This window comes from Pinus tabuliformis, chromosome 2_2, assembly GCF_031772625.1.
Source record: "Pinus tabuliformis cultivar Carrire ecotype Pingquan chromosome 2_2, CPIR1, whole genome shotgun sequence".
Lineage (NCBI taxonomy): Eukaryota > Viridiplantae > Streptophyta > Pinopsida > Pinales > Pinaceae > Pinus > Pinus tabuliformis.
The window spans coordinates 833,307,604-833,322,492 of NC_142300.1; the positions used below are offsets into that span (position 1 = coordinate 833,307,604).

The window sequence follows — 14,889 nt, forward strand, 5'->3', positions numbered from 1 at the left end:
TCACTTTATTCAAGCACATGTAAAATTTGATGTAGAGATTGATGATTATTATGCAGTACACATAAGAGTTTTATAAGGTGAATATCAAGGTTGGATATGTGGAGGAGCCCATAGAGAAGATAACTAGATACATTAATGGTCTCAAGCTGAAAATCCAAGGTGAAATCAGTGTGCTATCACCCAGAATAGTGGAAGAAGCATACCTATTAGATTTGAAGAATAAGGAGAAGCTTGTAAGGAAGCATTCATTCCAAGGAAAAACTACTACTAGAGGAAGAGGACAACAATCTGTTAGGATATTCCGACACATAGGAAATAGTTAAGTTCAACTTGGTCTAGTATAGAGTTAGGTAAAGTGTGTTTCTTTACCGTTGTACATTTTGTAACTTACAATCTGACGGTCACGATATGTAGTGATCCGACGGTTCACTCTCTCCTCTGTATTACCGACACTTGATCCGTGGCTTGACACACGATTGGTCCATGAGTTCTATTTAAAGCGCATGGAGGGTCATTGTTCGGGTAATCCGTGCATGAGAGAAGCTTATGTAAATTTTCATTCTTTGATTAATAAATTGCCTATAGTAGCCACGTTGGCGCAGGCCGTGGAATGTTTCCCTCTTTGAGGGTTTTAACCACGTCAAAAATACTGGTGTATTGATCTGTGATCTGGTTGTGAGCGGTGTCCTTTTGGTGTTCTTTCTGAGGAACTTACCCTGTAAATTCCTACATGGTATCAGAGCTATTTGAGGGCCGCGTCCGTTGGTGATCCAAATCTGAAGCCGGTAGAAATGCATGCGGCTGTCGTTTCCTAGATCTGTTGTTTCTGACTTCTTTCGGGCCGAGAGAACTGCTCTGTTGCGTTCAGAGCATCTGTTCCAGTGAGGAACCCCTTTCGTTTCACGCGAAAAGGTTTCCGGTAGCCCTAGCTGCGTCATTTTTCAGATTGGGAGGTATACAGTGTTTTTTGCAGTTTACTGTTATTTTCTCTCTGCTTATTTCGGTTTCAGTTTATTTAGCCTTTTTTTTAACCGGATCTATACCTTTCATTTCTGCGTATGCTCTTTGCCCTGCGACTCTGTGCGATCTGGGCAAATCAGAAACAGAAAGGAAGGATTTTTCTCATGCGTATGCTCTTTTCCTTGCACCTTAGTGTGATCTCGGAAAATCAGAAACATTGAGAAAAATATTTAGTTTTTCGGCTAAAGCTAACTTTGAGATTTTTTTTTTTTTTTTTTTTTTTTTTAATTTCTAGTTTTTTGGCTAAAGCTAACTTCGAGCCGCAAGGTTCGTTTTTCTTTGCATATTCGTGTTGGGTTTTGTGTTTTGTGTTTTGTAGGGAAAAAGAGCTTTCTCAAGAAGCACGCAAACCAAGGCCCCCCCCCCCCCTCTCTCTCTCTCTCTCTCTCTCTCTCTCAAATTTTTTGTATAGATCAATTGGTTCAAAGCTATTTTAAGAGAGTAGAGGTCTTGGGTTCAAGTCTCCATTTTGTGGGGGCAGATTTTTTCATTTCCGCACATTCGCGCACTTTTCCGGCAACTTCAACAATTTTTTTTCAAAAAGCCATAACTTCTTCATCCGGAAGCCTTTTTCAGAGCGTTTTTTTTAAAACCGCCTAATTTTTCGAGATCTATCCATTGGAACACTTACTTTCAGCATCTTCAGCTTCAGTTTTTTTAAAAATGGAAAGTCCATGCCAAGTCATTCTTGACAGCACTAACTACTTCCAATGGATAGCCTACATGGAAGATTTACTTAGAAGTAAAGGTCTCTACAGAATAGCCACAGACCAAGAGAAGAAACCAAAAGATGAAGACAAGGCTGCAAAATGGGAAAATAGACAAGATCAAGCACGTGGTTTGATAGGGATGTCTATTTCTCCTGATCTTAGATTCCATATTGCAGAACTTGAGACTCCTCATGAAGCATTGGAACAACTCACTAAAGTTTTTGGGATTAAAAATGAAATTAGAGCCCATCAACTTGAAAATGAGTTGCTTACATTGGATCCTAATAATTTTTCTTGCATTGAAGATTTCTTGTCCAAATTCAAGACCTTTAGATATCTCTTGGAAGGTGTTAAGGTTAAGAAAGAAGATAGTAACCTTATTTATTCCATCCTTACTAAGTTGGGACCAGCCTACTCTGTATTTGTTTCCACCTTCCATTCTACAAGGGAAGCTTTCATTTGTCAAGGAAAAGACTACAAGGCCCCTTCCTTTGACTCTTTTTGTGATCCTTTAATAAGAGAACAAGAAAAACTCTTACACCTTGGTCTTCTTAATCTTGGAAACTCTTCCAAGAAAGCGTTAGCCGCCCAGCAGCAACCAAATTCAAAGAATCCTAAGAAGTCATTTCCTAAAAAGAATGGTCCTAAACCAAACAAGGGTCCTAAGCAAACTCAGCCTCAAAATGAAAGATCATTTCAGCAAAATGATAAGACCAATAAAAACAAATGGAAGAAGACTGATAGACATTGTAACTTTTGTAATCGAGATGGCCACTTAGAATCTAAATGCTTTAAGAAGATGGAAGCCTTGGAAGCCGCAATGAAGAAACATAACATCCATGTGGAGCATTCTTTAACTTCAACTTCATCTTCAGGAATGGCACTTTCTGCATGTCGTTGTCAATCATCTCAGTCTGGTTATGCATTAAATGTATCTTCTTCTTCTCATTCTCATGAGTGGCTCATTGATTCTGGAGCCTCTTATCACATGGCCAAAAACCAAGCCATGTTTTCTTCTTTAAATGATTGTAACACCAAAAATATATATGTTGGTGATGATAGATCTCTTAATGTTGTAGGGACTGGAACTGTTCATCTAGACAATGGTCAGTTTAATGATGTATTATGTGTTCCAACCTTATCCTGCAACCTTCTATCTGTATATCAGATAACTCATTCAGGTGAAGGTAAAATTGTTGAATTTTCACCTCATGATGTTGTAATCAAGGATCTAAAAGATCCTAAACAGATTCTAGCTACTGGTCTTGCTGATGATTCCACAAGGTTGTATAAGTTTCACAACTTTGGGTCATCAAATCTTCCCTCAGTATTTGTTGCTCATAATGATGAAGTGAGCAAACTTTGGCATGAGCGATTTGGTCACTTAAACTATCGCTCCCTTCAGCATCTATGTAAAGAAAATATGGTGACAGGTCTTCCTATGGTATCTTGCAGAGATGGTGTTTGTTCCGGATGTGTACTCGGAAAACATCATCGGGACAGTTTTGAAAAACGTGCCTCTTGGCACGCCTCAGCCCCTTTACAGCTTGTGCACAGTGATTTATGTGGTCCACTTCCTGTTGCTTCATTCTCTGGCTGCAAGTATTTCTTAACTTTCATTGATGATTTCTCCAGACGCACTTGGGTATACTTCTTAAAACTCAAGAGCGAAGTATTTAACACATTTTTGGCCTTCAAAGCCTTTGTTGAAAAACAATCTGGACATCAAATTCTTAAGCTAAGAACTGATAATGGTGGAGAATATGTTAAAAACACATTCATCAACTTTTGCACCGAAAATGGAATTCAAATGCAACATACTGTTCCATACACTCCACAACAAAATGGTGTAGCTGAAAGGAAAAATCGCACCTTAAAGGAAATGGCTAATTGTATGCTGCAATCTAAAGGACTCAGTCTTAGTTTTTGGGCCGAAGCAATTAATTGTGCAAATTATATAATCAATCGCACTCCTACTAAGGTTCTAAAGAATATCACTCCAGAAGAAGCTTGGAGTTCCATTAAACCAGATGTAAGTCACTTTCGTGTTTTTGGAAGTGAAGCATGGGCCCATATTCCAGATGAAAAGCATAAAGCTTTAGAACCTAAGAGTGAGAAATGTACTTTTGTTGGATATTCTGAAGATGTAAAAGGTTATAGACTTATTCCATTTAAGTCCAAAAATGTTATCATTAGAAGAGATGTAAAATTTGATGAAAATAAATCGGCCTGCGAGCCTAGTCCGGCGGATGTGCCACCTCTTCCTATCTCTTCTACTTTTGAAAACATTTCTTCTTCAGATGATGAAAGTGAGGATGATAATCCTCCCCCACCTTCTCAGGATCCTCAACTTCCAAGATGGGTCCGTGCTACTCGGGATGCAGCAGGTGATCTTGCCGGTGATCCTACAGATCAGCGACGTACACGTTCTCAGTTTGAAAGAGCCTCTTCTTTACTGGCTCAAGCTCCAGTAAATCATGATCCTGAAGCAGCTATGAATGAAGAATATCATTCATTGTTGGCGAATGATACATGGGATCTTGTTCCTCTACCAAAGGGACGCAAACTTGTTAGATGTAAATGGGTTTACAGAACCAAGTATGGACCAGATGGGAAAGTTGATAAACATAAAGCTCGTCTTGTTGCTAAGGGCTTTTCACAGGTTGAAGGCATTGACTACACTGAAACCTTCTCCCTTGTTGCCAAAATGAACTCTATCCGCCTTGTTCTTTCCCTTGCTGCCTCTTTAAAATGGGAAGTCCATCAGATGGATGTTAAATCTGCCTTCTTGCATGGGGACTTGCATGAAGAAATCTATATGGAACAACCCATTGGCTTCATCCAAACAGACTCCAGCCTTGTATGTCGACTTAAGAAATCCCTTTATGGTCTCAAGCAAGCTCCTCGGGCTTGGTATGCCAAAATGGATAGCTTTCTTTTAGAATCTGGCTTTTCTAGGTGTCATTCTGACAATACTGTCTACACCAAGAAAGTGGGCAACTCTCTTATCATCCTTGTTCTTTATGTTGATGATCTTATTCTTACTGGTAGTGATCCCAACCTTATAAACCATGTGAAGTCCAGCCTTAAAAAGAAATTTGAAATGACAGACTTAGGACACTTACACTATTTTCTCGGTCTTCAAGTCTTGCAATCCAAGGAGGGTATTTCCCTTTCCCAGTCCAAGTATGCTTGTGATATTCTTCGTCATTTTCACATGGAAGACTGTAAGCCAGCCCCTTCTCCCTTTCAGTCTGGAGTCAAACTTTCAGTCTCTTGTACTTCTCCTGAAGTTGATGCTACCTTATACCGTCAACTTGTAGGAAAACTCTTGTATTTAACCCATACTCGTCCTGACCTTTCCTTTGTTGTTGGCCTTGTTGCTCGTTTTATGCAAAACCCCCGTGAAAGTCATTGGAAAGCAGCTAAAAGAATACTTCGTTATGTTCGAGGTACAGTACAGTTTGGGATTCATTACAGTGCCAAAGCAGCTCCTCTATTAGTTGGTTTCACTGATTCTGATTGGGCTGGTGACCCTGATGATCGGAAGTCTACTGCCGGTTATGTCTTCACTCTTGGTTCAGGACCTATTACATGGGCTTGTAAGAAACAGGCTGCCATTTCTCTTTCGTCAGCAGAAGCAGAGTATCGTGGTGCCGTGGAAGCTAGTAAGGAAGCCTTGTGGCTTCGTCAGATCCTATCAGAGTTTGGCTTTGAGCAGCAGCATCCAACCACACTTTGGTGTGATAATCAAAGTGCCATTCAGCTATGCAAAGATCCAGTCCAGCATCAGCGCAGCAAACACATTGAACTACACATGCACTTCATCAGAAAGCTCATTCATGACCATGTTCTTGAAGTGCAATATTGTTCAACAGATGATCAGGTTGCAGACATCTTCACAAAGGCTCTCACAGAGGCGAAGTTCACTAAACTTCGATATATGCTTGGAGTTCAGGAAGTTGTCACTAAGGGGGGATAGGCTCTAGTGCCTCCTTCCTTCTCCTATTGTGTCATATTTGTAAATCCTTCAATCCTATCCCAAGTTGTTCTTAAGGGGGGATGTTAGGATATTCCGACACATAGGAAATAGTTAAGTTCAACTTGGTCTAGTATAGAGTTAGGTAAAGTGTGTTTCTTTACCGTTGTACATTTTGTAACTTACAATCCGACGGTCACGATATGTAGTGATCCGACGGTTCACTCTCTCCTCGGTATTACCGACACTTGATCCGTGGCTTGACACCCGATTGGTCCATGAGTTCTATTTAAAGCGCATGGAGGGTCATTGTTCGGGTAATCCATGCATGAGAGAAGCTTATGTAAATTTTCATTCTTTGATTAATAAATTGCCTGTAGTAGCCAGTTGGCGCAGGCCGTGGACTGTTTCCCTCTTTGAGGATTTTAACCACGTCAAAAATACTGGTGTATTGATCTGTGATCTGGTTGTGAGCGGTGTCCTTTTGGTGTTCTTTCTGAGGAACTTACCCTATAAATTCCTACACAATCAACTAGAGGAAGGTCTACAACATAAAAATAAGGAGATAGTATCTCAATTCCACAATGACAGTAAGAGGGAGACTTCATAGGCCAAATATCCTTTTCTAGAGGATGAGGAAGAGGTAGAGGAAGAGATATTTGCTGCTATAGGTGTGGCAAGCTTAGACATATGACATATGAATCTGTAGAAATCAACAATGCAAGCCAGAGAAGTGTTGTTGTTTCCCTAGTATAAGAAGGGGAACCAAAGGTACAAGAGGCAAAAAATGTACCAAAGACAGGAGAGTCTCTATTACTGAAGAAAGTGTTCTTGAAATCAACAAAAGAAGTTGTTGAACCATCTTAGAGAATGACTTTGTTTCTAACTATTTTCAATGTCGAAGCAAACTGTTGCATGATGGTGACTGATAGTGGCAACAAATACAACTTGGTGTTTACATATGTGTTAGAGAAGTTAAATTTGAAGAGGATGAAGCATCCAACACCTTATAAGGTATCATGGATTCAAAAGGGTCAGCAACTGTTGGTGAATGAATAGTGTGAAGTGGAGTTGCAGATAGGCAACTATAAGGATAAAGTCCTCTGTGATATCATGCCCATGGATGTGTGCCACATTCTATTGGATAGACCATGATAGTTTGATAGAGATGTTCTACATGATGGGGAGAAGAGTCAAAATACAAGTTTGTATACATCATTACCAATTCCAGATAGACCATGGGATTCAGTATGCATGGACTTCGTATTTGCTTTCCCAAAAACTCAAAAGAGTAATGATGCAATATTTGTTGTAGTATATTGATTTTCAAAAATGGTCCATTCCATTACTTGTTTTAAAACCAATGATACTACCTATGTTACTAACTTATTCTTCAGACAAGTGAGATTACATGGAGTGCACAAGAGCATTGTGTCAGATAGAGTTACTAGATTCTTTGTGTATTTCTAGAGAAATTTGTGGAAGAAATTAAGGACAAAATTGAGCTTTCGTTAAGCCTATCATCCTCAAACTAATGAATAAACCAAGGTAGTTAATGGGAGTTTGGAGAATATCTTGAGGAGCCTGGTTGGAGACCATCCCAAGTAGTGGAATCAAGTGCTTTCTGAGGCTAAATTTTCCTATAATGATTCTCCAAACATAATCACTAGTTGGATTCCTTTAAAGATTATGCATGGGATGCATCTCGGAGGAGTGCATGACTTGAGAAGAGTAAAACAAAGAAGTGCAACAAGAGAAGACTTTGTTACAGCTATACAGGAGATCCATGAGAAAGTAAACAATGACTACAAGAAAGAAATCTCAAATATAAGTCTAGAGCAGGTCTCAAGAGGAAAGAACAGATCTTTGAAGTGGGAGACTTAGTATTGGCACATTTGAGGGAAGAAACATTTCCTAAAGGAGAATACAATAAACTGAAATTCAAGAAAATTGGTCCTTGTAAAATCCTTTGGAAATTTCCAGCCAATTCTTATGAGATAGAGTTGTCGCCAATGATTGACATATCTCGCATCTTCAATGTGGCAGACTTATATAAGTATCATCCACGAGAAGAGGTGCAAATAGTAGTTGACATTGGACACTCACAAATTCAATGGAAGAAACAATTACCAGCAATAGTGCCTTTACAACTAGAGAGGATTTTAGACAAAATACTAATTAAGATGACCACCGGAAAGGAATACTACAAGTATTTTGTCAAATGGAAGTACCATCGAGTAGGTTATGCAAATTTGATGACTTCCACATTAGTATAGAAAAGTGGCAGAACTATTGGAGACCTCATGAGCAAGATCCCATGGAGTTTCTTTGTTATGTGGGAGTATGATAGAGGGGCATCTGTAAAACCAATTTGATTGAGAGGTCAAAATTTTTTATCAGAGGAATTAGTTCCTCAATAAATGGATTGTTATGATAGAGTTTGTTTTTGGTTGCTATGTAATTCATTAAATTTATCTATTTGTTGTAATTAGTTCAATTATGCCAAGTTTGGGCTCATCCAATCCTATTTTCGAGGATTTGGAATGATGCCAAACATATGTATATATTTAAAGTATTAATTAATAGAAGAGCAGAGAGTGTGGTGTGTAAGAATGGATTGAATTAATTTAAACATGTCCTTCTGCAATTATATTCTTTTCATCCTTGCATATATATAGTGTAAGTGTTGCATAGGTCTGTGTTACACCCAGGTTTTATTTGAATTCTTGTAATCAAAGATAGAGGTGCCGAAACCAACATAATGGCCTTCACATAATCCTTCATTAAGAACCTAGTAGCTGGAGCTGAGCCGGACTGTACAAGAAGAAGAGACACAACTTAGTTTAGTTCTTTTTTTGGACAAGAGTTTGTCTGTTGACAGAGCCCGGGGAGATGATACCAGTTTCCAATCAATAAGTATTCGTTAAAAGGCAATTTTTAGGGTGACATGTCTCAAAGGGTCTTGTCAGGGAGATCAAACGAGAAGCACATAAGGGAAGTGATTCGGTGGCAAGGACCCATGTTAATGTGAAATCCATCCAACGAATAAAGGGTTGGGGTGACACAAAGTTTCTTTATTGGCACATAACTAATGAGGGGCATGTGAAGGAAATACTAACTCCTCCAGGAAGGATGGCGCATGTGTACTTTTAAGAACAATCAGGTACAATATTTGATAGAAGGCAAGGAAAACATTTAATGTGAAGTCTGTCTCCCATAAGGTAAAGTTATTGCGCACTTTTTGATAGGCCAGGGTGATGTAACGTCGGGGTGACTTGTCTCGGAAGATGATGAATTGCGCACAAAGATAGGGACCCACGTCTCATGGTTGAGTCATATCGCGGGAAACGGGGGGAAAGTTTAAAGCAATGGGGCTAATAAGGTGCCGCGCTAATATATGATATATGCATGCTTGGTCTTCATGGCTATGATAAAAGGCTTGAGCCAGTGGTTTTTATTAAAAGGTAAGCCCCTCCTCTTTTTGAATATATATATATATATTTGGCTCCGAGGGCTATATAATAGAAGAGGTGCCTCACTAATATATGATATATGCATGCTAGGTCTTCACGGCTATGATAAAAGGCTTGAGCCAGTGGTTTTTATTAAAAGGTAAACCCCTCTTCTTTTTGAATATATATAATATATATTTGGCTTCAACGGCTATAGAATAGAAGATATCAGCTGCGGTGGTTCTAGTTTTAGTGTTGGGGCTTATATAATTTTTCTTTTTATATAAAATTCAGGCCTACACCACCCTTTAGGTGGCCTCATTGTTCTTCTCTTCCTTGATTTTACTAACTACTCCAATATTCAAACCTCTCACCCCTATGGAGCGCCATCTACCCCCATTCGCTTAGTCCTGCCTCTTCTTGTGTAGCCTCTCTTTAGTCCAACTTCCGCCTTGCATGGACATCCATGACATGACAACTTTCTCGCTACCACAAGGGCTACAATAACCATGACAGTCTGGTTAGTTCTCAAGCCCATTTGTGGGCTTAGTCTTTGGTTCGACATTATCACGCCAAGACTGCATCATAAATTCAAGAAGATTATGATTGATAATGGATCTTAGTTTCATCTTGAATTTATTATAATGGATCATTCTCAACACATGAACAATGAAGTTTTAACATCCTTGGCAAACTCGCTACGAGCGAAAAGGCACACTTGAGGGTGCCAAAACAAGACTTACACACCATTGGCCTATATTGGCACATGAAATCACTACTTGGTAGGATTCTCCATGAGAGAATAAAAAAGCCAACTAGGAAGTTTTATTATATTTGGATGAGATATAGATACAACATAGAGATATCGATGAATAATTGGCCCAGATGGAAGTAACTCTAGCTAGTGACAGAAGACCTAGAGACAACCTAAAGACAAGCTACAAGCCCCTCCAATAGAGGCTTCTACTTTGTCTTGATATGGTTTTACTAGCTTATAGTCTTGTTATGCATCAAAGATGCTATCTATTTTCTGGTTTATTCAGATAACTATACATAGTATGTTATTAATTAGTTTCTTATAAGACCAATTAAAATAGTTTCTGATCTTTTTAATAATAAAATTTGATCTTTCAAAAGAAACAACTAAAATAAACTTTATCATTGTATACTACTATTATAATATTTTTAGATTCAAAATCTCCTATTATACTATTTCAATGATATACCTACTAGTAAAAATATCACTAAATTAAGAAAGAAAAACAAAATTAACCAAATATACATCAAATGTAAATAATTGTGATTATGCTTAAGATTCTTCTTACTCAATTTTTTTAAAATAAAATTGGGAAAATAACACATAATACTCGTCATTCTTATTGATTGAAAATTTTCCATGTTCGGAGATCTTCTTTCAGATTTCAAACGTGGACAGACAGTAGCAAACACTGTAGATTATCCTCGGACTATATGCCTGAACAATTATTCTATGATAATGTATTGTATATTAGAAACAGCACCAATAAATTGGGTCAAAGAGCATAATTAGTTCAATCTAACTATTTTATCTTATTAGATAAATCGCATCAGGACGTTGGTGCATATTTTATCTAATCAGATGAATCGCATAAGGAAGTTGGTAATTTTTTTTCCAGCCTATCCAATTTGATCATATCTACAGAGAACAGAATTATGACTGTTGATTTTTTTTGTCCAAAAAATAAAAATAATTCCTGATAAAAAAATTTATTCAAATTTTTAAAATCTTGTCAAAATAAAAAATGACAGTGTCACTTTTATATAAGAGAATATTGTGTTTTCTTTTTGTAATCATGTCAAAATTAAGAATCACAGTGTCATTTTTTGTGAGTAAGAGATTTCTGTGCTTTCTTTTTGTTTAGATTACTATAAAGAAGGGGTATCCAATTTTTTAGTCTGGAAGAATAACGTAGACCAAACAATATAAATGTGAAATACAAGGACCTCCAGAGATGATGGAAGACTAGCATGCAAAACTATATAGAAGATATAAAGGCAGTAGATAGGATAAATAAACTTATATGTATATCGGCTGGGTAGAAAAATACCATGGAAATATGGACCTATGAAATTATAGGTTCTCTTTTATTTTATAATGGTAAGAAGTGTTTTTTTCCTCTGAAAAAATAGAAGAAACAGCACCGAAAAGTTCCATACTAACCTTGGTTCCATGCGTAGCGATTGAAGTGAAGCGTTTTTCCATCTGGGTTTACGCGAAAGGGTCCTAGTTCCGACAATGCTCCTACTCCAAATGACGAACATCCAGGCCCTGCGTCGGGATTACCTGTTTGCGAGTCACGACGAAAAGCGGACAATAGAAAACCAGAGAAAAAGTAAAAGAAAGAGCCAATATTAAAATGAATTCACCGCCATTAAGCCAGAGAACAAGGGGCTGCTTTGAGGCATCGCGTAGGGCCTCCGTGAAATAATAGAAAAGCGCTCTGCCTGCATCGGCGTCAACTGTTACATATCCTGAGTATTGTCTAAATTTGATGCCTTCTGGCTGTCCCGGGAGGCCATGGGGGAGATAATGGGCTTCTTGCAGGTTACCCTCTTCTGTATCTGTCAAATATTCGGAATCATTCTTAAAACTAATGAGGGCGTCATCGAAATCCCATTCTTTAGTCTGTACGTTATGGCCCCTATATCTTCGATCATTGAGCCACGAACGCAGTGCGTCTCCTTGAGTAAACCTCTGATGAGAGGAAGCAATTGCCGTGTGCAAAATGACATAGAAGATTAAGAAGTCAACTGCCAATACTATCCCCATCTTTGGCGAAAACAACGATGGAAACGGCTGCAGAACTTACGAGTTCAACATTCTCTGAAATGGGATCGGATGTATCATTTATAGTTGGAGGGTGTGCATGCCCCCTTATCTTAAATTGAGCTCAAATCGATTGTTGATTCCCAGAGTATTAGGTTGATTCCCCGAGTATTCGGGAATTGGATCGATATGGGCGTGGTCCCGAGACCATGTTCGATTATTGATTTCGACAGACCTAAGTGCAGTCAAAACATTGATCCTAGCCAGATTGTCGAATATTTGGGGAATCAACAATCGACTTAAAGATGCATGCCTGCCCAACATGGTCCCAGCGAAAGTCAGACAAAGATTAACATGCAAGTTTGACCATTGCAATTAATTCGGTTTTGCCCACGGAAACAAACTAACTAAAGTACGAGAACGATTAACGTGCAATTTTGACCATTGCAATTAAATCCCTTTTGCCCACTGAAACAATTTAACAGAAGTACGACAGCGATTAACATACAAGTTTGAGCTTTCTAATTAATTCTCTTTCTTGCAACAAAACAAAAGAAGAATCCAGGTGAAGGAATTGTTTAGATGGTGAAAAAAAGGAATTGTTTAGAGGGTTAAAAGTCGTGGGGTATTTTTTTTTTACAGTATCAGTGCTTGAATCAAGGTGGAAATGGATTCAACACCATCAAAAACTTCTCGGACTCAAAAACTAACCTAGATTTACAAAAAGCCCTGCCAGATTTTATCAAATCTTGTCAAAATTTCCATAATTTTCAGAACAAAAAACAAAAACTAACCAACAGAAATACAAAATATGAGAAAGATTAACATGCAAATTTGACTTTTTCTCAATTAATTCATTTATTCACAACAAAGCAGACAAACAGAAGTACAAACCATTAAGAAGCAAGTTTGACCCTTCCAATTAATTCTTTTTTCTCACAACAAAACAAACAAACAGAAGTACAACCTATTAACAAGCAAGTCTGATCTTTCCTTTCCAATTAATGCTGTTTCAAAAAACAAAATCCCTGTCAAACAAATGTAACTTAAATTTACAAAAATCCTTGCCAAACAAATGTAACCTAAATTTACAAAAATCTCTACCAAATTTTATCAAAACCTTATTAAAATTTCCTATATTTTGAAAACAACAAATACAAACTAACTAACGAACAAAAATACAAAATATGAAAATGATGAACATGCACGTTTGACCTTTCTCAATTAATTCCCTTTCTCGCAATAAAACAAACAGACAAAAATACGAGAGCGATTAACATGCAAAGTTGACCTTTCTAATTATTTCTGTTTCACAGACAAAACAAAACAAAACAAACAAATAAAAGAACAACAGCGATTAACATGCAAGTTTGACTTTCCCAATTGATTCCCTTTCGCGCAACAAGACAAACAAACAAAAGTAGCGGAGAGAATTACAAAGTTTGACCTTTCGAATTAATTCCCTTTGGCGCAACAAAACAAACGAAATAATTATTTCATTTACAGGAGGGTTAATTTAATTAATTAATTTATTAACTGATTGGTACTGAAATGGGTGTATTATTTATAGTTGTTGTGCAGGTTTAACAGGATGGTTGCAACGTCCAAGGGAGATTAACCTGCAAGTTTGGCCTTTCCAATTAATTCCCTTTCTCTCATCAAAACAAAATTATTATTCTTATTTTTATAGGAGTGTTTATTATGTCACTCCCACAACAGTGACATATTGGATCAGCATTGTAATATTAATCTAGTCCGTATTGCAAATTTTTTTGGCAATACAAAGTCAATTTAGCTTTATTATTAGGAGAACGGAATGTGACATATTGGATCAGCATTGTGATATTAATCTAGTCCGTATTGCAATTTTTTTTGGCCATACAAAGTCAATTTAGCTTTATTGAATAGGTTAGTACTGCCACATTTGTTAGATAGTTAATAGCTTTATTGAATAGGTTAGTATTGCCACATTTGTTAGATAGTTAATTCTTGGGATTGGGTTAGTTTATATTATGGTGAGTGGTTATGAAAATTTTAAAAAATTGGGTTAATTTATATTATGGTGTGTGGTTATAAGAGTAAAAAAAAACCTCAAAACCAAATCAACTGTTTCACTATGTATTTATATGTATATTATATACATTATTTTTTGATCAATTAATATACCTGTGTATTTGGTTTCTAGTTTATTTGTCTTATAGAGGTATCCGAGCGGGTAGCAAGTTCCACCCTGTTAATTGATTTGTGCGACTAGTTTTGTGGTCATCCTGAGCATTGGGCAGGAGATCTTGGAGGAGATTCTCAGCGGACGTATTGTGCCAGAACAAGCTTCTCTTTGACTCCTTGTTATGCGTGTTGGTTACTGAATTATTCAAACAAAAGGTGAAGGAGCATGAAGCGCTGTGATTGATGTTATCGAACCAAGACAACGAATGCCCATTACATTGAAGAAAACGGGTTTCCAGTTCGATTAAGAAGCGTAATTCCATTTTTTGTTATGGGCGGGCAGAGAGAGCACGGGTTTCCAGTTCGATTAAGAAGCGTAATTCCATTTTTTGTTATGGGCGGGCAGAGAGAGCACACCATTCCGTTAGCAACAAACTTTTGGAAGAGTTACGCGTTCTGCGAAATCGCCTTGGGATTTTGGTGGAAAGATTGACCTATAGAAGTAATCACTGTAATTAATTGTTGATTTTCGCTTGAAGGAAATGACTTGTGTTTTTCTGAGTGAAACAATAATTTTACGGTGATATCTTACGCTGTTAAACCCCATTTGTTGATAAGAACTTTTGTGACAACACTCATGTCTAGTTTAGTTGCGAATGGAACTGTTGTTTGAGTGCCCAAAGGAGTGAATTTGACATAAAGTGTTTCATTAAATGGACAAAGGTGAAGAATGAAGGCAATTGTTGTTGAAGTGAA

At 37.6% G+C, this 14,889-nt stretch overlaps 1 protein-coding gene across 1 annotated transcript in view; it reads right to left on the reverse strand.

Annotated features, from left to right (window-relative positions):
* LOC149195558 (putative serine carboxypeptidase-like 23) overlaps positions 1-12,004 on the reverse strand; it is a 53,565-nt gene extending 41,561 nt beyond the window's left edge. Inside the window, exons 1-2 of the mRNA XM_089408501.1 lie at positions 11,568-12,004; positions 11,362-11,469 (exon numbers count right to left, since the gene is read on the reverse strand). Coding sequence (XP_089264627.1) covers positions 11,362-11,469; positions 11,568-11,970 — 511 coding nt within the window. The 5' untranslated portion in view covers positions 11,971-12,004. The remainder of the gene's footprint in view (positions 1-11,361; positions 11,470-11,567) is intronic.
* Between the last annotated feature and the right edge of the window lie 2,885 nt (positions 12,005-14,889).